Source organism: Aedes aegypti, chromosome 3, assembly GCF_002204515.2.
Source record: "Aedes aegypti strain LVP_AGWG chromosome 3, AaegL5.0 Primary Assembly, whole genome shotgun sequence".
NCBI lineage: Eukaryota > Metazoa > Arthropoda > Insecta > Diptera > Culicidae > Aedes > Aedes aegypti.
The window spans coordinates 9,924,374-9,951,573 of record NC_035109.1 but is presented as its reverse complement, the minus strand read 5'-3'; the positions used below and the strand labels follow the sequence as shown (position 1 = coordinate 9,951,573).

The window sequence follows — 27,200 nt, the reverse complement described above, 5'->3', positions numbered from 1 at the left end:
CGCCTTCAGTCAGTTCTGTCCGAACAGTCATACAGCCAGGGAGAGTAAACGCACGGTGGACGGATCGGGAAAACTCTGAAAGATATTTCGTTACCATTTGGGGCACTTATTAGAATCTAAGTGCTATATGGGACATTAGTTTGTGTTGTGATTAGTCAAATTATGGTAAATTCCTGTCGAAGTGCGTAGTCGACCCCAAAGATCCTAGTTCCTAGCGAAGAAAAATCTTGAGTGCTACCACACTGAACCGATTTCGAGCGGGTGGTGAAGAAAACCAGCCAAGTGCCACAGCAGGATGGGTCTGAAGGACTGTCAAATAGAGTTGGATAATCCCTGGAACACGTATTATGCCGGCCAGACGGTCAATGGGAAGGTCACGTTTACATTCGACTCACCGAAGAAGATTCGAGGTAAATCTTAGATTTAGGAAGCATGCATGATGAGCTGCAAAGCTTTGGAATACCTACGTACCATAAATAGCACTTTGATGACATCATTCGAATGCCGATGATGGACACCCCAATAGACTGCATACAGGAAGGTTGGTTTGGGTTGCAGCGATACGCGAGGATCGGGTTGAATGGGTTCGGGAGATTCTGCTCGATAAGCGATACAATTAGTGTGTCAGGAAGTTAAGGCCTTCAGGTGTTCAGCGGGCAATACGATTCAATGTCGAGATTGGAAAACTGCAGGCCCACAAAGGCGCTTGGTAGGTGTGCTTGATGATCCGGGTGGTTAAATTGATGATCCGGTTTCAAAGATTAATGAAATCTTAAAAAAATGGACCAAATGGCTTGGATTCTGATGAATCAATCAATTAGACAAGGAGTTGTTCAAAGGATGTTCACAGCAAAGTTTTAAAGCACTGGGCAATGATGCCAATAGTGAATCACCCTAAATTACCCACCCATACATACGCCATGTACTTGTTCGTGATATGATTCAACTCACCAGAACCAAGGTTGGATGCTAAACCACACAGAACAACATAGTCGAAAACCGGTGTTCTTCAAACTTAGCCGCACATGATGACAAGTCTCGTCTTATGTGTCGAGTCGAGTAGCTGGCCCACTCCCATAATTCGGCACTGCAGGTTACGAAGATCAATTGATTCCACTAATAGTGATAAAACGGGTTAGATAAAACCGAAACATTTTGTGCAACACATGTCGTTCGTCGGTAGATAGCTGTGGGTAGACGCACTCGCACACATTGTGTATCTATCTACAACTTTGAAGCAGCATGATCTGCACTGCTCTGCTCCACTGGCTGTTGGCATACCTAGTCTGTCTTCTTGAGAAACGAGCGGAATGATAATTATTTTTATAAATAGGATCCCTCGATGTGTTATGAAGCGCGACTTTGCGGCTACAAAACGCACTACTGATTTAGGTAGCTGGTGTGCATCCGATGTCAGTGCGGGAGGTGTTGGTGATGGCATTTTGAAGTGATTCTCCTTAATCCGGATGCGTATGCGGTTTATGTCATTTTGACATCGAGTGCATCAGTAGAATGTGAATAATAGTTTGTATATGCAAGACATTGATTTTGTGCACATAATCTGGAGCCTTTTTCCTTATGAAATATATTAATTCATGTATTCGTTTATGAGTCGAAAACCTAACGGTGATACACTGCCCACACACTTAAAATAAATCGCAGTATCCTGTGAAATAAATCACCGAACTCGAACTGTAAACAACAAAAATACAGATTTTCCTGTGAAATCTGATATTTTACCGAAAAAATCCGTGAAATCGACTGCTTTACAGGAGAAAACCCGTGAAATCTACTATTTCACCGGAAAAAATCCGTGAAATAATAAATTTTACTGTAACCCTGTGAAATACTAACGAACAGTTCGGTAACAGCATTATTTTCACCGAACTTCTGTGAAATCGTGTGACAGTCGCTCTGACAGGCATGAGCTTCCTTTTCTTTCAGTTTTTGCACATCTTTATCATGCAGTGAAAGCTGGCTTAGTGGTGGCAAGCCTGCTTCCTGATCGGAAGGTCGGGAGTTTGATTCCCAGTCGAACCATTTTCTTGTTTTTCTTTAAGATTTTGTTCAATCATTTTACAGATTGTTCGGTGATTTTTCACCGAACCTTCAGCTGTTGAGATTACGGTGAAATTTCACCGTAATTCGTATTTTTTTTAAGTGTGCATAATCGCATAACAGTCCCATGTCGATTTTTGGTTTTGACCGATTTGCATTTTTTGCATAAATCAATGCAACATCGTCAGAAGATCGATAAAAACTGCTAAAAAAGTAACCTTTGTTCCTAACTTTTACAAAAACAAACCCCACTTGTGTTGTCCCACCTTGAAAATATTCGCATAACAGTCACATCGAAGTCCGTATAGTAGTCGGGCTCAGAATGGGTACCACTTCAAGCACTACATACGGTCTCTCGATACTACTAGTCATTCACTTATGTGTAATGAAGTAAAGTGAAATCAATTATACTGTGAAACCTCCATGAGTCGATGTTCTATGTCTTAATATTGACTCATGAAACCATATTTAAACAAAATTCCATGGTAACTACAGTAAAACCTCCATGAGTCGATGTTCCATTACACGATATCGACTCATGGAACCATACTGAAAACAAAATTTCACGGTTACTATGATGGTCCCCTCAAACAGCTTTCCAAGGATTTTGTTTCCACGACTCGATATTTCCATGAGTCGATGGTCCCTTCAGATATCGACTCATGGAGGTTTGACTGTATGATGATTCGCTCAAACAGCATTCCAAAGCATTTCTGTTCCATGACTCGATGTTTCCATGAGTCTATGGTCCCTTCAGATATCGACTCATGGAAGTTTGACTGTATTTAATACACACTTGCTTACGGCATTGTAAATGTCATGTATTCACGTTGTTTCGAAAATATTTTTAAAGTAGTGGATATCACACATAATTATGTATTTTCAATTACAATGCATTACAGATTTTCATTTTAGATAAGGCTTATACAAATATTAACCTTCTTTTATGTCCGTAGTTAATCATTTGGGTGGTACAAGGGGAATACAAATAAATGAGGAACAAAAAATAAAATAAAATAAAGTTCATTCTACATTTTTCATTTAAATTTTGTTGTGATTCTTTGCTGTTGCTCAGAAAAATCGAACTAACTGTTAAAATTGACTTAAGGAGTACTTGTTTGTAAGTGTACAAAATAAAAACTTTTTAACGCAAAGCAATATTTCCATATAAATACCATCAGCAATTATCGTCTTCTTCATCTGCTTATTGGGAAAATACAGAAAGACTTTGGCTCGGCACATCCCATGAGCCACTGTATTTTAGATCAGCGGTCAAGGCTTACAGAAGTTACCTGAAAAATTTGTTTCGTCATTCTGGATCTCCCATATAACAGATTAGCTAGATTCGACCTGAATCAGGTTGTTCTGGAACATCTCGAATCATTTCCATCGGATTCCATTTCCGCACTATCAAAAAGATGATCATCTGGGTCTCTCATGACTGGGACTCATGACTGTAAGCACATTCCACATCATAACGTGTGTTTTGAGAAAACATTCAATCCGATGTTTTTTTTTATCTGGCGATTCATCCATGGACATACAGTATCTTATCCGTAATTCGCTATTCCGTATCTCGATATCGAGTTAAATAACGTGTAGTAAATGTGGGTTTTCATGGATACCTCGATGGTCCCTTTAACCAAAGTTACCCTGACTTTGTGCTCTTTAACACGATATTTCCCTAACTCGATAGTCGCCTTATCATCGAGTTACGGAGATTTGACTGTACTATAATAACTATGTTTTACGGCAAAAGAACATAAATAGCAAATGAAACAACCAGTGCATTAATAACAATGAGTGTTTTAGTAGCTGTCAAACGAGCCGATGAACATGATGGGACTGGTATGCAAAAACATTAATATATTATATTGTATATAATCGCATAACAGTCTCGCTACGATTTTTCTGCATTTTAAGGCAAATTTTCAACTTGAATTGAAAATAAATTTATTAGGTTTGTTCGTGTTCTCTACAAACAGTGATATGTAGAACATTAACACATTTTAGGCCAAATAGAGACTCAAAATGCAGCGAAATTGTTTCCACATTTCAATCGTCCTTTTTCAGTTTGTCGTTTTCCAACATGGGACTGTTGTGCAAAGAGGGGCAGTACAGATCTTTGATACTTGGAGTCGATGCACGGCCATCGCAATAAAAAAATCATCTACTTCAAACATTTAAATGGTACAAAACGCTATTTGGTATGTCATGTGATCAGGATATACTCAGCTTAAAAGATGTCCAATAAGGTGGTTCAAAAAATCGTTTTTGTTCCATACCGCTCATTCGATTCTAGCTCAAGTTGAGTGTCCTCCCAAAATTTGAGCTCATTTAGATAAAAAATTGAGACTGCCTTTGGCAAAGTTGTAGCTAATAAATGTATCTAATAAATGTCAGCATAGTTCTAACCCTCAATAGCACATGCACAAACACTGTGACCGATTGAATGAATTGCTTGCTTTTCCCATAGTAATTCCCATACAAACTTTGAATGGCTTGTGCAGTGTCAGATTTCATCCAAATGAGCTTAAATTTTGGGAGTACACTCAGAATTTGATGTGGAATAGAATGAGTAGAGTGGAACAGAAAACGTTTTTTTGAACCACCCTAGACTGTCCATCTTTCTCCCTCTCCGGCACTCAGATGCAGTTCTGAAAACACTTTAGGTTACAACAAGTCAGTCACACGTTCTGAGGCTCAAAACTGGATGAATTCAATGAGATAAAAAATAAGTCTGCAACCCGATCTTAAAAGCTTGATTCAAATATTGGATAAAAATGACAGTAATTTACCATTTATCAAATAACTTGAAGTTACAGTCAGTGACAAAAGTTAGTAACCAACATGCTGTTTTCACATACAACATGCCCAAGTTTGGGGCTCTGTATCTCTGCTTCTGGTTTTCCGATTTGGTTGAAATTTGAATAATGAACTACACATAACCTGATTTAGTCTGTGGTAAATTCATTAGGTTGTAGTCATTTTTTCAAAAAGTTTCATAGTTTAATTTAGGGGTCTATTTTATAAGACGAGTCGATCAAAATGACTCGACTGGAGTAACTGTCGACAAAAAATTTCGCTCGACTTGAGTTTATTGACAGTTGTAACTCTATGTGACTGGATTACTATGGACCAATGCACGAGTTAACTAATTTGACTTCTGAGCGGTGCCGAATTCACTCGTTGCCATGGTTACATAAATAACACGGCACCGCTCAAACGTCAACGAGTGAACGCGTGCATTGGTCCATGGGCGACTGGTGACATCTGAAATATGCATGCTAACTTTGATCGACAGTAATTACAGACGAATCACATGAATCTGCTCGATTTAAAAAAATAGACCCCTTAATTTACAAACTGTAAGCTGTGAATGATTGGTTTGTACGGAAATGATATTCACTATCAGCGTTAGCGTTAGCGTAGTTACGGTATACTTCGTAGATTGGATATTAGGTTGGTTGGTTGGTTTGACTTTATTAACGAGATTTTTAGCCCTGGGCTAGTTCATCTCGGGACCAACGGCTTTACCTCCCTTCCGAAGGAAGTCGTCACTATAACTTTTTACGTCATAAGTGACTATGTCGGGGGATGGGATTCGATCCCAGGTCCTCGGCGTGAGAGGCGAGTGTTCTAACCACTACACCAGGTCCGTCCCCAGATTGGATATTAGCAACATTCATGTTTTTTTAATAATCTCATCCTGACTACTTTCAGGAACAAGGCAGGGGAGTATACCTTGTTCAAATCATAAACAAGAATACTAAAAGCATGAATATCACTATTCCCGGCCACGCCCATCTTTACTGTAACTTGGGATAGGGGAAGGAAATGTTGATGTAGCACTTACTTAATGAGAGGCCACCGACTCAGCGACACCCTCATAAGTGCTACGGAGTGGTAGGTTGGGGAAGGTATATTGTCAGGATTCGCCTAGAAAGCTGGCGATAGACCATAAACATTTGTTGTTTAAGTGTTTTCAATTTAATCTTTTGAATGCCGGCAATCAAAAGAGAAAACAATAGTTTATTTATAGTATTTCGCGAAATGCTTGTCGATTGTGCAGTACTATTTTTGCTCAATAGCCAGTAAAAAGCAAAACCGATCCCTCCAGGGTCATCGGATTGTATTAAAAAAAAAACAAAGTCATAATTAAACTCTCAAAAGCGCGCCCCTTAATCAGGTTCAGCCACTAAGCTGGATACTGATTTTGACCATGCATCGGTACTCTAGCGTATCAAATTATTGCTTCTACTTATAAGGTTCAAAGTCGTTTTTTGAAGCTGTGAACAGGTTTCATCGCATGAGATATTTAGATTCCTTGAAACAAAAAGCTTATTTTAGAAGTTAAGAGGTCTGCTACTCCACTGATTCGGAATCGTTTCCCTCCTAGATATCGAAAGATAAACTCTTGAACTTGGAAAGAAATTGTCTCATGCGTTGAAACCAACCTCAGATGCTGATTGAGCCATTTTTCCACTTCGACCTCCTCATCATCTAGGACAAATAGGTGGGTCAGTGGCTTGTTACTCTCTTATACTCTTCCGACCGTAACTTATAAGTATTCACAAGAACAGATACATCAAGAGTACAATTTGGTAGATCTTACCCCGTAACGAACCTCGAACCTCGAAAAGGTGATCTACCCGCGTTACGGGTAGGAAATGATATTCACTATCAGAAGTAACGCAAATATGCAAAAAGCACAACTTATAACAAATTATTTTTTAAATTAAATTAAAAAAATCCCTCGATTACTTACTTTTGTCTTCAATTTTTTCTAACCTGCAAATAAAGAATAAACTATTATGCTAATCTGTCTACAGTCTGAGAAGTGATTAAGATAGAAGCACTGTCCAAGCAGAAGAAAACTGCTGCATAATACCAAGACGAGGTAGTCAACAATAGATAATTTCAAATACTCACCACCTGAATGAGGTATTACATAGCCCTATATAAGAGGTAAAAGTCCTCAGATAATTGGGCTTATTCTACGAGTGGCGTGAGGTGACAATTGTCGGTGTCGTATAGCGAGGTGACGATTGTCGACTCGAGTGAAGTGACTATCCATTTGATTTGCACGGCGAGTCACTTCACTCGAGTCGAGAATTGTCACCTCGCTATACGACACCGACAATTGTCACCTCACGCCACTCGTAGAATTACCCCAAATAAAATTTTATTACCACAATAATACCGAATTGAAGTGTGGACAATAACTGAACTTCTGAACCTGAATACTTAATTCAGTGTGTCTAGTCATTTACAAAAAAATAAATTCCCTGATGTTTCCCGATTTTTCCAGGTTTTATAAAATAATTTTAGACTCTACAAAATCTCTAAAATACATAAATGATGAACGAACATTGAATTTTACTTTTTGACTAAAGAATATTTTCAAAGATAGGTAGTTTGGCTTAGTAACACTTGAACAAAAAAATCTAACGATAAATTTCAAAGCATTTTTCACTTCTATAAAAACATGTATGTTTGTTCTAAATGTGTAAACTGCAAAATAATATATATTTTGTTTTAACTTTCAAAAGCCCGGAACGAGACTTGCGTGCTTTAAATGACTTGTTCTCAGAAACTACCCAACCGAATTACGAACCTTTTGAAGCTACTTCAAGGGGAAGAGTGGGGCTAAAGGATGGCATGCTCGGGTTGATTTTTTTTTTTTTGTTTCTGTTCGGGATGAACCACTGCGACCAGTTTTCTTCGATCTTTTGTGGTATACCCGTGTCCTTTGTTTAGTGCATGTCGTTCTACTCCATTACTATTGAGAAATAATGAAGTAGTCGTTTTTTATACAAATATCATTCTTTACCATTTTGCATAGAGCCTCTTTAGAAAAAGATACCGCTATTTATACCTTTTGGAGAAAACAGTTTGTCACCATTAAACGCTCAAAAGCGCGCCCCTTAATCAGGTTCGGCCACTAAGCTGGTTGAATGATACTGATTTTCACCATGCATCGGTACTCTAGCGTATCAAATTATTGCTTGTACAGTATGGCCCATAAAAAAAATGCGAAAATCGTCATATCATGTTTTATGGTAATTTTTGCATAGAAAATGTGTATGAAACATAAATATTATTCATTACTTGTATTGTTTAATCTATTTAGACTCAGTTTTTCGCTTTGGACATGATTTTTATCTGTTACTTTTACCTTACCAGAGAGGAATAGGAAGCATACCTTCAAATTTTTTCATGCGGACGTCGAGATCTATATCTTTGTGATGAAAGCTTCTAAAACATCAACGATGGCGTAAGATTCTTCACAAGCCTTGTCTCCAGCATACGCCCATATCAAATGATAAAACCGGTTCATACCTGGGTAAATGCAGACTTAAACATATTTTCGAAAAAACGACTCATTTTGGAAAGCTTTGATTGAACCTTCATATAAGTGTGATAAGCGGCTCCGTTTTGCTCAAAACCTATGAGCTAGTATTGATATAAGTTGTCTCTAACCGAAGAAACAAATTTGATTCTCAAAAATCTGTTATAGGCCTCCGTATTTATTTTTTACTCTTCTTTAACAAAAAATAAAGGCATATCAAACCTATAAGACGCAAATGCTCTCAAAACTATGACCCTGGCAATATATTTTATTGTGATCATGAAGAACACGTTCTCTAAGAACTCCTCCATCCTCTGATACCAAACAAACTAAAATTTTCAATAATAAAGTGTGATTTTTGAAGCTGGAAAGTTTATCACCAGAGTATACGACAATCAGACGCTATTTCTAGCTTTGGGCGGAAAAACCCTTTGAACTTATTTGCTTTATTACATTATTTAGAACAGTAAGAAAAACATGAAAAAAATTGTCCTGGATAGCGAAGTTGTGTCAGAATATACTACAACAATCAGAAATTACATTCAATTTCAAAAACAATGTAAATAACGCCTGTGGATGCTATATTTACGTTCAAATAATTTTCGCATTTTTTTATGGGCCATACTGTACTTATAAGGTTCAAAGTCGTTTTTCGAAACTGTGAACAGGTTTCATCGCATGAGACATTTAGATTCCTTGAAACAAAAAGCTTATTTTAGAAGTTAAGAGGTCTGCTACTCCACTGATTCGGAATCGTTTCGCTCCTAGATATCGAAAGATAAACTTGTTGGGGTTGATTTCTTGATCCTCCCCTTTTTCTGAGAGGCAGATGTAGGTGTGACATAAGGCATAATTTTAACTAACCTTGATTATATGAACATGACAATAACAAAAGATCGTAGTTTTCCAGGGGCAAATCATTCTGAACTAGTAACGTTTTACTTATGTTATTAAAATAGACACATTTTGGCCATCCAGAGGCCCCAGAACAGGTTCTGTAAGCCCTTGAAACTTTTCTGGGGATGAACGATTCTTCTAGAGCTATAGAGCCTTTTATGTGACGCATATATTTTGTTTTTGATTTTCTGGCTAATCTAAAATTGGTCAAACATAATTTCAGATTGATCGTCTGGAGACACATTTGGTACAGGATACCCAGGAATCCCTGGTAGAGGGGGACGACATCTCCAGGAAAGTGGCAACTTTTAGAATTATTCTGAAACTTTTCTTGCGATACGTTAAACTTCACGGTCACGTTACGCAAAACAAGTTCAATACAAGACATTTCAATTACTTCTGACGACATTGAACACCTACTGGCAAATCCCGGTGATTGTGCCGTTATATTCGGAGAAACGACATTCGGGGAAAAGTATCTGATTGTCGTTTCTCCGAATATCATTTCCCCGAATGCCAATTCCTCGAAAGACCAATTTCTCCCCGAATTACCCATTTCCAAAAAAAAATGATGCAGTTCAAGAATGGACAAGAATAATCTGCATTGATAGTGGGAAGAATGAAGAGCAATCCAAAGAAGGAGATATTTTGACCTTCTCTACTAAACACATACAGTACTGACCCGATTTTGTCAGCCTATTTTATGTATATAAAATAATGTCTTTGTCATGTTTCACCACGTTTACATTAATACTGATGATAATGTTCGATGTCATTCACGCATGGGCGTAGCCAGAGGAGGTATCGGCAACAGGGTTGGGAAAAATCTCGAAATCTACTCTACAGTAGCCAAGCAAAGCAGTCAGCGAAGCCAGTAAAATTCACGCCCATGGACCAATGCACGAGCTCACTAATTTGACGTTTGAGCGGTGCCGAATTCACTTGTTTCCATGGTCACGTAAATGACACGGCACCGCTCAAACGTCAACGAGTGAACGCGTGCATTGGTCCATAGTTGCTGTAGGAAAGAAGCCTTGAAAATAGCAAAACACCCGTTGCTAAGGGCAACCCAAAATTTTTGTAGAAAAATATTCTATTTCCCGCTGCATTTCCCGAATTGAGAGCCTTCAATGACACTAATGATTTAGAAAATTCATGCACCCAACATAGGCTGCTTGATGATGTTCACGTTTTTGAACTACTGTACTAGGAAGAGCCACGTGATTTTCGCGAAATTGAAGCCTACTACTATTACCATTCCCAGCACTGATCGGCAATACCTCCTTCTTTCTGTATGATAGAATTCTTCAATGATAGTCTTCAGCACTCGTATTTATACAATAATTACGTCATGATAGATTATAAAACATATAGAGTCTACCAAACAATCAGGCATTTTAAAAACAAATAGTTCGAAGATTTTACCAACAACCCACAATGGAGATATGCACAGCCCAGTAGCGCAACCAGGATTTGGCTCTAGGGGGGGTTTTGTGAACTTGAAGGTAATGTGTTTTTGAGAAAGTGAAATGGGTATGAAAAATTCCGAGAAGAAAAAATTAAACATATTGCCAGATTAACATTAAAGAAAAAACGTAACAACATATGCAAACTTAAGCTTTTCTCGTCCACCCTTGGCATATTTTTTTTATATAAATTCACAACGCTACTCAAAGGAAATCTATTGTAACTGGTGAACTTTTGCTTCCAAAAGTTTTCCGAAATATGGAAAATCTTCAGGTTTCAAAGAACATTTCATTCGTTATAAACATTGCCTCAGATTCTACTTTTTGGATATGAATAGGTAAACGGAATCTGATATCGTTTAAATCTACTTTTTTCGTCGATAGTTCAAAATTTTACCAAACCACATTAGGATAGCGTTCGATCATTCTCCGTCTGTCCTGTTCCTTGCATACGTTTTCAAGTTTCTTAACGAACAGACTTATCTTTCAGCGCAAGTCACAGTAAAAAGCATTGCGATTTTCATTAGCAGTTGAAGACAAATCAACATTGCAGATTTCAAAGCATTTCCAGATTATAGATGAAAATTTGTGATTTTTCAGCTACGTCACGGAACCACGATCTCCCTTAATATTTCCAAGAATTGTTATTTGTTATCATTGAAAATTGTTTTCATGTGCTCTTTGGAGGTCATAAAATTTGGCTAAATGCTGAGCCAACTGAAAGATTTTTCTAAACATTGTATTTTGTACCGATCAGCTTTTCAAACGGTCCCGATATGCATACATATCTGCTTGTTTGTTTGGCAATATTCTATTGAAAAACCTGTAGCTTATTTTAGTGCCAAACGCTTTAATTTAGGTAAAAAACACATATTTACTCGATGGCTTAAACTCCCATTTTGTTTTCCGTGCTTCTTCCGGAATGTCAGATAGGAACAACCCCAGTGTCAAAACTAAAACCCCTGTGGTGTTTTTGTCGCCTAAGCAAACGTGATCGAGGTTCATTTATAGACTTAATTTTTAAATTTAAAGTTTAAATATGATATAGCCGTTATTTGAGCGGGAAAAGTTACCATAGTAGTTGCAGTAACATACTCTTTCGTGTTATTAAATAAAAACAGGATTTCATTAAATATTTTAGGACCCTGTTCCTCAACATAGAACAAAATAATTGTTAAAACAACTTACTGCTCCGGTGTTTGTTAATTTAATGTTGAATTTCAAAACTATTCAATAATTCTTATGAAAATTTTCTGCTCTGCGCAATCAAGGGGGGATTTAACCCCCAAAATCCCCCCTTGATTGCGCCACTGAGCCGAGTAGTCGACAAACGAATTTTATAAGATCTCGAGTAAGTTTTAGTAAATCGTGCTTCGTTAATTCGCAACCTGATAATTAGTTCATGAAAAAAAAAACTAGGTGTGTAGGTTCCTTCATGAATTCCTCCAAGAATTTTTCATGAGGTGAAGATGCATCGAAGCTAAACCTCAAATTTTCAAAAGCACAAATCTAGAGAACTTGTCAACCGTTTGTGTTGGAAATTTAACTCACTGGTGACTTGCTGGTGATGACGAATCGTTCACATTTTCAGCGCGTGCGGTTGTCGTGTTCTCTAGATTTGTGCTCTCGGAAATTCGAAGTATAACTTCGATGCATCTTACCCTTAATACTTCTCCAAAAATTATTCTATGGAATCCTGGTGAAACTTTTTTTTTCAAAAATGTTCAGGGAATAATTTTTTGAAATGTTCCAGAAATATACTGGGTACATTGAAGAGATTTTTTCAAAATATTCGTTTAAGATTACATTTCTTCATGCGTTCCCTATTACGTCCCGAAACGTCCAGAAACTACACCGGAAATTCCTATAAGGTAATAAAGGAATGACATCGATTACTTCAACTCTTTTTCCATTCTTTAGATTTTATCTTCAGTAATATCTTAAAATATTCCTTTAAAAATTGCAACTAATGCTTTATTGAGAAGCTCTTGAAAGGATCTCATCAAAATTACATTTTGTTGAAACATTCATAATCATTATGGAGTTTGGCCTAGGACTTATAAAAAAATTTAGATAATTTCAAAATTCCTCTTAAAACTGTCTTAGAGATTCCTTCAGAAATTCCTTTAATTGCATTTCTTTTTTTTTTGCAAAATTGCTAAAATTGTTGAAGGATTCTTCATGGAATCATCTCACGAATTTCGACCAGGAATTTCCCTGAGATCCTTTTCAAGCCTTTAATCGAATGTCATTTACGAATATCTTTTAGAACACGGAAAAAAAAACAGAAACTAAAGAAAGTTTCTAAAAATTTTACATTTTGGTTTTCTGTAAAAAAAAATTTTTACAACAATTCCAGGTCAAATTCTTGATGCTTGTAAAATTTCTAAAATAATTCTATAAAGATCTTCAAAACACTTCGGGATGAAATATGTTTTAGGAAAATTTATACAGAAATTTACAATTGAAACATTCTATGAATTATACTTAAAGGAATTCCAAGAAGAGCTTTGAGGCAATTACTGATGTCATTTTAAAGGAATTTCTTGAGAAAAACTTTAAAGAATTTTCATATGATTTTTTTTATGAATTTCGGTGTCCTAAGAGAAGTTCTTAGATAATTCAACGGTCATGTAGAACTAGGATCCAGGTTGATTCCGGTTGTCTTACTAGTCAGAGCAAAATTAACGATCAATACGATTCGTAGTTTCCAATAAGTCATTCTCCAAAACGTAAAATGGGCCCGTTACTCAAGACGCGTTCAGGACCTTTCTTTGCTTACTGTGAAAAAGTGGGGTGGATACAAAGATTTATGGCACATGCCAAAAAGGGCACGGATGGAGTGATCTCCCCCCTTATAAACAAAAAAAGCTGGCTACGCTTATGTACATCGCCCCCTTAAAAGAAGGTTGCAAACGCGGTTCATGAGCACATGTTAACACGTCAAAATTAGAAAAAACATCAATAAAAAATATGACCCGATTTTGTCAGGTGCCCCATTTTGTTAGCCTACAGGGTGTCCGCAAATTATCCGTACAAACTTTGAAGACATGGCTCCATACAATCAAGCATAATAAATTCAATGTTCTTGCATGGTTTTAAACATTGGCTTATTAAGAAGTAAAGTTGGCTAAGAAGTAAGTTTGACACATTTCCGATTTCAAATATTTGCAAAACCAAGCTAAATGTATTGAGGTGTCTTAACTCTCAAACCCCCAACGTCTGACTTTTCATTAAAAATCATAACTCGTTAACTTCGTTTATCGCGGATTTAAATGTTGTTTTAGCGATTCGATTATCGAGTCCGACCTGTATTTGAATCTACAGACATATTAAGTTTAGTTTGTTTTTCATTATACAATGCAACTAAATTATCTATTGGTACTACAGATCGGACTCGAGTATCGATTGTATTTCACTCCGGATAATCGAACCCTCCTTCATTCGTTATTATATTTATATGATGCAGTGGCGTAGCAAGATATTATTTCTAGGAACATTTGGGGGTCTTGAGAAGAAAAAACATTTTTTGACCAACGTACACAAAAAAAACTTTTTCAAACCCCCTTTTCTTACCTACGTCCAAAACTGCTAAACCATCCATATTGTATAGTGCAATACTAAAGTATCTCAAATTTTTGCACAAATACTGAAAAACAAGAATATCAAATATCGTACTCCGGATAATCGAGTCTAAAATTCTGGATAATCAAATCCCGGATAATCGAGTCCGACTTGTACTGAAATTTATATACAAAAAAAATACATCATGGGTTAGTCCCCGATCTTGGTTATCTTAATGTTTCTTTGTTTCTTTTTTTTTTTCAAAATAAATAAATTTTATCCGTGTTTATAAATACAAAAGTATGATTAAAACAACTGTTTGATTTTGACACGGTTCGATATTGGCAACATGATTTTTTTCTGGAATTCTGCCAAAATCAAACGGCACTATACCTTATCAAAATTTATTGAGTCCCTTTCATAAATGTTGTTGAAAAAACGCTACAAATTCTTTTGACTATTTCATCCTATATATCCTTTATGACATCATGTTGTTTTTTGGAATTCGTTCTCAATGCTAAATACATTCTTATACAATTTATTGTTAACCTTGATGTAATTGACTAGAGAAAAGTATAATTTTATTTTTAGAATATCAGTTAATCTTGTGGCAGAAGTGCTCCAAATTTAAATAATAAAGAAATTTGAAAATTTATATAGAATGTCATATGATGAAATTCTATATCATTTGTTAAGCTTTGATGCTGGTTCATAAACTACATCATTTTATTAATTTGTATTCGTCCTTAAAATGAAGCCATTTCATTATACCTTGTATCCCTTATTATAGTTGCTAACGACAGTATTGAAATTAGTTGCCAAGCTCTTCCGTGAGCTCCTCCCAACCAAATCCACCTAGCATCAATTTCTCCAGACTACCAAGTTCCTTCCAACACTGTTGGCCAGTTCCTTAGATGAGTCAGCATTCGCATCACGCTGAATTTGTTCAACGCGTATTGACCTTCAAATCTATATTAGATTTTCGTCCATGCTAACTCTTCCTCCAGACTTCAGCTCAGCCTCCAGGCTCTATCTCCACGAAGTGGTTCTGCTTCCGTGTCCAGGCTCTGTGTCTTAGTCTAGGTTCTTTTTCCTTTGAACCAACCTCAGCATTTCACTAAGATTTCAAGTATCTAGTCAGAACCTTTATATTGATTTATGGAGTGATGCTGTTGGATAAACAATTCGAGGCATTATATCTATGATATTCCGGATAAAAAATCAGGAATTTTCAGCCGTCGCACGATATGAGTGAGTAGGATTACAAAAGTGTCCCACTGAGGGCTTGCCGGAACCGATTCCGGGGTATCCAGACGTGGCGAGAACCTCATATTGGTCTTTGGCATTATATTTAAGATGTTCCGGATAAAAAATCAGGCATTTTGAGCCGTCGCACGATATGAGTGAGTAAGATTACAAAAGTGTCCCACTGAGGCCCCACCGGAACCGATTCCGGGGTATCCGGATGTGGCCAGAACCTCATATTGGTCTTTGGCATTATATCTATGATATTCCGGATAAAAATCATGAATTTTGAGCCGTCGCACGATATGAAGGAGAAGATTTACAAAAGTGTGCTACTGAGGTCCTGTCGGAACCGATTCCGGGGTATCCGGCTGTGGCCAGAACCTCATATTGGTCTTTGGCACTATATCTATGATGTTCCGGATAAAAAATCAGGAATTTTGAGTCGTTGCACGATATGAGTGAGTAAGATTACAAAAGTGTCCCACTGAGGGCTTGCCGGAACCGATTCCGGGGTATCCGGACGTGGCGAGAACCTCATATTGGTCTTTGGCATTATATTTAAGATGTTCCGGATAAAAAATCAGGCATTTTGAGCCGTCGCACGATCTGAGTGAGTAAGATTACAAAAGTGTCCCACTGAGGCCCCACCGGAACCGATTCCGGGGTATCCGGATGTGGCCAGAACCTCATATTGGTCTTTGGCATTATATCTATGATGTTCCGGATAAAAAATCAGGAATTTTGAGCCGTCGCACGGTAGTATTCTTTGAGTTTCAGAAAATGTCCTCTCTGGGTACAATCAGGAACCGGTGCCAGGTGACCGGGTATCCGAAATGGCCAGAATCAATGAGAACCAATGTCATTCGACCTTCTGGCAGCTTTTTACTTATAGAAAGTACACAATGAATAATTTTCTTACCGCTAATCTTGAAAAATCTAAGGGAACTATCACTTCCGGAACGAATATACCCCATTTGAATCCGGAATAACTCCGGAACCAAGTGGCCAATCCCATTTCTTCCGGAACACAATAAATCTTGAGGAGTATGCGGTTTGTTAGGTTCCTTCAAATAATAATAGGACATTTGGATTCATCTCTTTGAGATTTTAGGGATGAAACATCTGCAGTATGACTAGCGGCCCTCAGGAAAAACGTCACCGAAAAATTTAAACTTACCTATCTCAGTAACAAGAAATCATTTCGAAATTATTTGAAGTTGTGTTTTGTGTTAATATGTAGGGTGATGTGTTAGTATCCATCGTATTAAGCATTGATCAGTGAGAACTGCAATTTTACCAGTATTGCAGTGAATGATGCTGATACAAACCGATGTCAAACAATTCTTTCTCAAAACGGCTTTAGCATTGTACAATAACATTTTGATAAATCTTGATCTCTTTTTGGAAATAATGCAAAGAAAATGCATCTTACCGTATTCTCAGTCCGTCGTATCGTTTTCAACTCCGTCGCAATCAGTTTCCAGATTCGTCTCACAATTTACGGCTCACTGTGTGTATTGAATGGTTAAAACACAACATATCAATGCTATAATAAAATGTTTTACTAGAATATATAGATCTACGGGCATCTCCCTCCATTCCTTCAGCATGATGGAATATACTAATTTCCTTTAAAATTAATTGTTCGTCATCAAAATTCAGCCCAAACATATGAACACAATACCTTTTGACCGTACAATTATGGCATTTGCTCACAGTACAGCGAAAACAACACAATCAAAGGAATCGTATTTTTACGTCGAGCGTCGCGCACACATTGATGAGCACAAGCTTTTTTTTCTCAGTACGACGGATTGAACTTTGTTTACATTCTCAATTATTCGCGGCGGTTGAGGAAATTTCGTAAAATTTGGTGATTTATTGGAGTTTTACGGCGTGTGATTGGAATGAAATCCTTCAGTGAAGAAATACGAAGGTTTTCCATAGTGAAAATAAGTGCCCGGCGAAGTAAGTCACCCACGGGGGCGGGAAGAAACTTGTGTTGGAAAGTGGTGTGTGGCTCAGTCGATCGCTAAGCATTTCTCTCAAATCGTATTCGTCCATGCGATTTCGGTGAAAAAGTGCAAAGTGGATAATTGAACTGAAGTTATTTACCGAAATACAGTAGTTTTATTGCATTTTTGGTGTACAAGTGTACAAACCATAACAGCTTTCACAAAATTATACTTGGATAATGAATCCATGTTGCAAGTAAGTTTGAATATCCGCCGTAGTGGAACATTTAAAGTTTGATACGACGAATAGTAACGCTCACGACGAAGTAGAACAAAACCCTAGCTGTATTACAAAAGGTACATGGACATTGATTGTTCATTGTTTCTAATACGAGATCATGTTTCCAATATTTTGCTGTTCGGATAATTTGCGGACACCCTGTAAAATTCATCGAGGGGCTGACAAAATCGGGTCCCTACTGTATATCTACGACAATTAAATATCGAGTGAAAAAAGCTATACAGGGAAATGGGCTATTCAAGGAACTGGGTATTCGGAGAACTGGCGTTCTTGGAAACGAAAATCGGGGAACCGACATTCGAGAAAAAGTAGTACAACCATTCCGGGGATGTGGGGCCCTCAAGGAATGCCCACTTTGAAACTTTCCTTGTGACACACACCACTTAAAAATTTTACAAAACAAGTTCAATGAAAGACACATCAATGACTTGTAACCTACTGGCATATTTCGTCATTGATGTCTCCTTTGTTTCGTAACCCCATCCCATATATTATTTTACGTCACAAGTAAAGTTTCAGTATAAGTCATTCCCATGAGAGCTTTTGATAGGGGAAGGGGTGGTAAAATGAACACCTTAAGGTTATCATCCTATTTCTGGTAGAAAAACGAGGAAATTGTATAGTTCTATCGCACAACATCAAAAATAGGGATGTTATCTATAGCAGCGACACGAATTCAGACTGAAATAGTTAAAGTTGCACATATTTTTATCTATAATGATTCAAAAATAAATCTAAAGATTACAAATTTGGCATCATAGCATAACGATATTGACCTCAATAAAAATTCTCAAGACTTCCGAGCTAAAAGTTACGTCAGTTCTAGTTTTCTAAAATCTTAGTTTTCGTTGACATTTTCACTTCAGTTGACCTCCGTATCTACCCAAACACTCCGGTTCATGTTGCCACCACTTCCCTTAATGGTATCAGAATGAATTCTGAAGTGGCTTGTTTCTTGAAGGAACCGCATCCCGGGAAAATACTAAGCGATACCCAATATCGCCAGAAGTCATTGAAACTTCTTTTGTTGATCTTATTTGCAGAACAATTGAGTTTGCAACATCCTCGGAATATGCCAGTAGGTGGCCAATATCGCAAGCTATCATTGATATGTCTTTCAACGAACTTGTTTTGCGAAACCATAAAGTTTGGTGTGTGCGATGATAATATCATGCGTGAGATTTACGAAACAGATCTCTAATGAGTTTGCTCGCGCGGGAGGATTCAATCTGGATTTTTTCTAGATAACCGCAGAAATTACTTCGTATATTCCGTCCGAAGATCGTTTGACATTTGTAAAGGGGAACCCAAGTTCTCCTGAAATTTATCAATTGATTTTCCTATGATTTCCTCCAACATTCCCGTTAAGGCGAAGTAGGCCGTCATTGAAATTTGTATGCGTCGTTGATGATTGTTGCTAATTCATCTTACGATTTCGAATCAAAGAAAATCAGTTGGTGTTGCACTGACACAGCTGAAAAAGTATCAGCATACTTTCTGCAAGTTAGCACGTACAGTGATACTTTTTCAAGTGAATATAAACTATCAAGACTGAGTTTTATCACTTTGAAATGCATGCTGAACAGTCATCATTGGTGCCAAAACGAATGACGGGCTACTTAGCCTTAAGAGCATCATCAAAAATATAAAATGTCATCAAGAGTTCCTCCAATTTTTTTTTTTTCAAATTTCTCAAGGATGTCTTCAAAAAATGTTTAAGCCATTCATCCAGGAATTTCTCCAGGAAAATGTCAAGGAAATGTTTCAGATTTTTTATGGGGAATATTTTGAAAACATGCGCGAGGAATTTCTAAAGATAATCCTAGAGCAATTCCTGATGAAACTTGTGTGAGTTCTAACTTAGAACTTCTAAGTATGTCTGGATGAATTCCTACGAGGATCTCTCGAAGAACTCCTAGATTCTGCTTGAAATTTTCATGGTTAATTGATAACATAACTAAAAACCCTTTTGATTTCTGAATAATGTCCTACAAGACTTTTTGAAGACTTGTGAAATTCTGAAGACTTGTAGAAATTCTGATAGAGTCCCTAAAGAAATTTATGATCAGAACAATGACTATAATAAATGCTGTAATATTTTGATGAAATGCTGGAGTAATGCCAAGAGGAATTTCTGCAGACACTTAAGGTGAAATAGCTTGAAATCAAATCTCAATAATGTACCAAAACTTTGAAGGCACAAATCTCGCGAAAGAAGCATCAAACTACAGTGCAATTTCTATTTTAGCTTTGTGCACTAGCAGAAAGCTTAAAATAAGAAGATTGACTTTGTGCGTTCATTATTTCAGCAGATTAGTGCCTTTGAAATCGTGAGTAGGGGCACAAGCCGGCCATTGTGCCTGCCATGTTTGGATTCCGAGATGTGTCACCTTAAGGCGGAATCTCTGTGAAAATTAATGTAGGTTGGAGTGCTCTAAGATTTTACGTACCAAATTCTGAAGACAATGCTTGAACAATCGCTGGTGCTTGAAAAATGCCCTGGAAATGTTTCTAAAAGTGTTCCAGAAGGAAAAATCACTAGAATTCCTGAATCATTCCTTAGGATCTGAGGATAATATTATTAAGAACTTGTGGAATAGTCGCGTCATAGTCTCTGATGGAGCCTCTTAAATTTTGCAACAGGTTTCAGTATTAGCAGATTAAGGCTAAAAAGTGACTAGAGACCATTTTGACTAAAATAGAGACCAAAAGGTTCCTAACCTTACATAACAAGCAAACCTTTAGAGAATTGATAACTTAAACACTGTTTTTTTCTCTTCATTATAGGCATAGTGATCAAGTTCTCGGGAGAGGCGGAAACCAAATGGAGTCAAACCGAAACGAAAACCGACCAGGAAGGCAAACAGTATGAATCGACAACCAACCTTACCGGTCAGGAGGAGTACTTCCAGATCCAGTACTATCTGCTGGGCGGCAAGAACAGCAAGGAAATCGATTTGGAGGCTGGAACTCACAGCTATCCGTTCACGTGTGCGTTGCCCCCCACTCTTCCGTCATCGTTCGAAGGGGAATGGGGCTTCGTGCGGTACACGATCAAGGTTACGCTGGATCGGCCGTGGAAGTTCGATCAAGATATTAAGATGGCCTTCACAGTCATCTCGCCGGTAGATCTCAACGCGAATCCCCGAGTCAAAGACCCATTCAAGTTGGAGTTGGAGAAAACGTTCTGCTGTTTCTGCTGCGCTTCCGGACCTCTTAGTATCATCGTGCACATTCCCGTGACTGGGTTTGTGTCCGGACAGACAATTCCTTTGACGATCGAATGCGACAATGCAAGTAACGTAGGGGTAGAATCCGTTAAACTGGTACTCCGCAAGTTGCTGGCTTTCCACGTTCACACTCCCCGTCGCGAGACGAAGAAAAAGAAGGAAGTCGTGTCGGAAGTATCCGTAGGACCGGTGGAGGCCGGAAACAGCCAAACGTGGAATCAGAGCATTCAAATACCGCCGCTACCGCCGTCTAATCTAGTCAACTGCGGGATCATCGACGTCGATTACGACATCAAGGTGGAGGCAGTCGTTTCCGGTCCCCATGCCAACCTGGACGGAAACATTCCGATCGTGCTGGGAACGGTGCCGTTGAGCACGTTCCAGCCGCCGCCACCGTACACGGACAGTCCTCCGGAGGTGGACCCGTCGATGGCGCCAACCCAGCCGGTTAGCCCAGCTAGTCCACCGAATGGGGCCGGAGGGGCTCTGGGTTGGAACATCGCCGATGGAGGCGAAAGCCTGTATCCCAATATTCGTAAGTATGCGTAACTTGTCCTTGTGGGTGTACTTAGGGTTTTGTAGAGTTACTGCCACGTTGGTCTAGCGGTTCTATCTGAACGTTTTTTTTTACTGGAATTTTAGCACTTCTAGCAAAAATTAGAAACTTTCACCTAACCCGGCTAGCTGGAATGCAATGGAGTTTAGGCTCTGTGGTTTTCACTTACACGCTGTGGTTCTCTGGACACCACTGCGCTGTTCGGACAGACTGGTTAGTTACCGAGATCGGCCTTGCGATTCTGGTTGAGGGATGACTTCCGGTAGGCAAGCGCCCTGAAGATCCAATGTCGCGATTCGTCGTGATCAATACCGGTAACGTTACGCGTTGCCCTTACTCTGTTTGTTTACCGGTGTTACAGTGCCGAAGTCGGCCTAGCGATTACAGTTGGAGGATGACTAGCGGTTCACTGGCGCTCTGACAACTCAAGCCAGTGATACATTACGTACTATTCAGAATAGTCCCCGGCGGTGGAACTCTCCTACTCCGACGAAAAATTCCTCGGCGGCGGAAGATCTTCCGAACCGATGCTATCCGAGCAGATGCCGAGGTCGGTCCTGCGATTCCGGTGGAGCGAAACCCCCGGTTCAGAGGCGCCCCGACAACCTTTTGCCGGTGCTACTTCGCCACTGATATTCTCGCCATTTTTGTTGCAGCGACGACAAGATTTGCGTTATCACTCTGTTCACCGCGTGCCACGTACTTACGTGTTGACACATTTTCTGTACGATGTTGTCGGGATTTAGATCTACGTCGCTGCTTCCGAGCATTTCGTTCCGCACTTCCGCGAATCTTTGGCAGTCAAAAACTACATGTTGCGTTGTCTCCTCGATGTTTGGACAATTTGGGCTCTGCGGGCCCGAATCTTTTTAGATACTTTCTGAAATATTCATGACCTGGTAGGAACTGTGTCAGGTAGAAGTTCTCTCTCCATGCTTCCTATTCATCCACGTCGACAGGTTTGGGGTGTGTGGGTCCATCTTCCTTTCTCCGCGCAGTCCCATTCGTGCTGCCATAGATCCGAGCCTGACCATCTTCCGTATGTTTCTGACGTCTTCGTTGGTAGCACTCGATATCCTCCGCCAAAGTGATGCAAATGGGGATCATACCGGCTATAACGCATACAGCATCTGATGATATCGTTCTATATGCACGCGCAACTCGCACTGTCATTTACAGAAACGCTCTGTTCAGCTTTCCGTAGTTCCACTTTCTATCCAATACCTTTCCTGAAGCAGGAACTCCATACCTCAGTATCGATGACAAGACATTGGCTAATAGACACCTCGTATTGCTGCTAAGACCACCCAAGTTTGGCATGATTCTCCCTATTGCAATTATGTTTTCTCGGACTTTTCGCATGCGTAATAAACGTGGCTGTTAAAATTCAGCCGATCGTCGATCATTACTTCTTCTTTAGTGCTTCAATACGCGCTTCGGTGCAATCATACCTTCCGACGTTGATTTCCATCTGATGAATCGCCTTGCAGTTGCTGACTGACAGCAGCTCTGTTTTGTGGTGAGTTATCTGCTGTAAAACTCCGCTCATCCAGCCCCCGTTCCACTCAATTGTTTCTATCTCCGACATCTCCACTTCTTCCAGCGTCCCGCCCATCACCGTTGATGAACGCCCGCTGTCACTTGCAATGACTTCTGCCCTTCATTTGTGTCGCACACCATGATTCTGCTCTGGAAGTAGCTCTTCAGGATCTTGTACAGATAGTCGGGGACCTGAATTCTATGAAGTGCTACGGCGATGTCCTTCCAGCTGGCGCTGTTGAATGCGTTTTTCACATCTATTATAATCACGGCACAGCATTGATCGTTTCTGCTTCGACGCTTTCTCAGCATACTCGAGTACGAAATGCGTCTACTGTCGATACTCCTTTGCAGAATCTAAACTGCATTTTCGACAACCGGTGCTAACTCTCCGTACACTTTATCAACCTGTGGAGAATGATTCTTTCCAGGAGTTTTCCGAGCGTATCCAGCAGGCGAATGGGCCTAAACGAGGCTGGATCTCTAGCTTTCAGCGCCACATTCGGTATTGCGTCTATACCAGGGACTTTTTTCGATTTTATGCGTTTCACCATTTCTTCGAACTCGTCATTAGACACTTGCTGGTCCTCGGCGATTGCTTCTGCGTCTTCACCGTACGGCGTTGGTGGTCAGGACGTTGGATCGTGTTTCGGGAAGAAACCTTCCACGATCACCTTCAGCTTGTCTTGGCACATCTCAGCTGGCGTCGAAGGACCCTTGATCTTTGCTATAACGAATCGATTCGCATTACCCCAAGGACTGTTGTCTGCATCTCAACAGTTCCTCGTAGCAATTGTATTTACTAAGCTAAGTTCTAATAGAATGCGGTCCTAGCTTCTCAAAACCCGTCTTTTGCTCCCTTCTATCCATTTCTTTCCCTGCTCTCTGAGCTTACCTTCTGGTTTTGAGTTAGCGAAGCGTGCTGAGCGTGTCATTCCACCAGTGAGTTGGTCGCCGTCTGTTCCTCGGCTACAGTTATTGCGCCATAGTTGCATCACAAGCCGATACCATCTTATGTGTTAGCACGGAGGCGTCGATATCCTCGTTATCGTCGAAGTGCCTCAACGAATAGTTCCTTGTTAAAGGCTTTTGTCTTCCACCTCCGCTCGTTATTCTTCCCATTGTTGTGCTAACGGAACCTTCATTGCACAATCGTACATTCAACTTCGCTAAGGTTTTCTGCAGGATGTATCCTCTTGCGTTGGTCACTCTGCTGCCTCACACCACAGCCCAGGCATTGAAGTCTCCTGCAAGGAGTACCGGCTTCCTTCCGATGAACTTGTCAGTTAGCTGATTCACCATCTGGTTGAACTGCTCCAATGCAATGTCATATATAACAGGTCCGGCTCTTAGTATGTGTTTGCTTGTATTAGTCACGAAAAAGATGTAAATAAAACAAACAGCTGATGGTGACGACAAGTTTGCCAAAAATGTTGTTCGCAGATTGCCAACATGACGCCATCTTCGTGTAACTTCGTGAACTTTCGGCTCGCCGAAGTTGGCATTGCACAACTACCACTTAAAAACTGATGTTATCACAAATACTAATTTGAACTTCACCCGCACCTCTAATGTGGGGTATACATCGGCTCCAATGTCCACATTTGAGGTGCAAAACAACTGCATACGGTTCATCTGTATAACTACTCTTATTGACCCTCATCAATCTGGCCAGTTACCAAAGAGAACCTTGTTCGAAATCGAACTGGATAATACGGAAATAATGCATTGGAATATTTCCTGACTTAAACTATATAGAAGATTGGCTTTGTTAGTAGTTCTGTAAAGGTTCGCGATGGTCCACAAAAGCATACAAATGACTTCAATAGTTTCTGGGTATTTTTTGGCTACTTTAGTGAACCGCTTATGAATGAGGAAACCGTATGCCGAAACTATCTCTAGCATTTTCTTTCCAAGATTGTAATTCTTCAGAAGTCTTCTGATTCGTGGAAGAATGAAGTTTGCCTCTTCGAAACGAGTCTTGCCAACTATCGCTTTGTAGGGCTTTGGCATAAGTTTGATAATTCCGTTAGTGAGTTCACTCTCAAACGTCAGCAGGGGCTATCGTTTATCTTTTGCTTCATCTGTTTGCCGTAATCCGCCTTTTCCACAACAACGACCGCATTTCCTTTGTCCATTTTGATACTGACAATCGGTTTGTCCTTCAGTTGTTTTGCAATCCTCGTCTGCTTTTGTATTATTCTGCCTCAAAAAGTTATCAAAAGGTGGGTCTTAACGTAACAAACGGTCAAATCAGTTACAAATTCCTTATAACGTTTTTCCATTCGCAATAGGTAAATGCTGAAAAGAGCGTTATACAAACAGACGTTATTGATACAACATTTATGTGTTCATCATTGTACTGCTTCCACCTTTCAATAATCTGACGTTCACCCGCCAATTTTCTCTATTTTCTTCCCCATACAGCGCCACCCACGTTTGCGGAAGCCACATTCAAGGCACCCAACATCTCCAACAAGAACGACAGCGAATTTACTCGCTTTGTGGGACCATCTGAGTACGCTCCACGCTATCCAACGTACGCATTCACGCCATCGGCCCCACCAGCGGACTTGTAGACCCTTGAGCACAAAACCATTTTGTGCCGGATTTTGCTCGAACAAAAAGGTGCAGCCAGGAAAACAAATGTCAAACATTTTTTGTTACATATTACGTAGACATCATCACTGAACAATATATATTTTTTTCGAATAATATACCATATTGCAACGATACGAAAGGTCAAAACGCACATAAAGTTTAAAACAGTCTAGGAGGAACAAATTCACCAATTCTTAATATTTTAGTACTGTATCATCCACTTTTGTGACTGCAATTTACTTATTTAGAGACCGGAGCGATACAAATAAAATAAATTGAGTTAGGTAGTCGAACATGAAACAGCAGAGGGAGTGAGATAGAAGCAATCTAACTCTCATAAAAAACACATCACAAAATCATTAAACTGTCTCATTGTTGACTGCTTTTCCCTATCTTATAGAAAACCATTATCCTCATACTATTACTACTACTAACCAACATATAAAGGTGCAGCTTACCGTCTTTACCACTACTACCTTCCTAGCCTTACCAATTTTAAACAGCTAGAAGTAGACAAGCATAGCTCGAATAATCAAATTCAGTAATTTGATTCGGACTCACATCACATCATTAGAAACAAGCTTGCTACCATATATGTAGCACGTAGATGTTATATTTTACGCAGAAAAAAAAAACTAGGAAACTATAACGACACAAATATTTCACTTTGAACAATCGTCAATGCCAAATCCGGTAACCAGAACAGAATATAAACTGTGGATAACGAAAAGCCGTTCTACATCAGAGTGCCTAGGTTTCAAACGAAACTAGAACACAAATCAGTGGAAATGCCAAAACATGTGAAGTTTGAAAATAACAAATAATCATCTTCCTAAAGAAGACAGAAAAAAATGAATGAGAGTTAGTCAGGAGTTGAACAAAAGTGCATGATAACAATGATATTTTTGAACTTTGGTCAAACCACAAAATACGCCACACTACCTGTATGTGAGGACAGCATACCGTCGTACTGTAGGAAAAAAAAAATATTTTGCTAAGGAATCGAACGAACAGTGAGCATAAGCAACTAAGTAGGAGTCCGTTTTAGGTAGGTTGTTAGTAGTTGTTGCGTATCATACCAATTAGACTGGCCCAGTTTAGTATGGGAGAAAAATAAAGTTGTATGATTCCACGGGGCACCCCCCAGGATTATTCCTTGGGGTTAGAGGAAGGCTTTCTGAAAAGTTCAGCTCATTTGGTCGTTCCATGAGCTGGCGCATTTGAATTAAAGTTAATATGGGATTGAAGTGCATCATGCAATACTGCTTGTGTTTCTTAAACATAGCTTGGAGGTAGCCAATAAGCGCATCATAGCCACCTATGACGCTGGGCGAGCTGAGGCACATGTCGCATGCATATAAGTGACTGTACGGGAGTGCTGATCTAAGCCTAACTTTCAACAACTGAAATAGTAATGAAAATGAGACTAAACC

General features: G+C 39.2%; 1 protein-coding gene across 1 annotated transcript; it reads left to right on the top strand.

The window, feature by feature from the left end:
* On the top strand, window positions 1-26,774 carry LOC5570228 (arrestin domain-containing protein 17). Its single transcript, XM_001658957.2, has 3 exons — window positions 1-410; window positions 20,629-21,606; window positions 25,594-26,774. Exons 1-3 carry the CDS (start codon window positions 296-298, stop codon window positions 25,743-25,745), a joined length of 1,245 nt encoding a protein of 414 aa, XP_001659007.1. The 5' UTR covers window positions 1-295; the 3' UTR covers window positions 25,746-26,774.
* The last annotated feature ends 426 nt before the right edge of the window (window positions 26,775-27,200 follow it).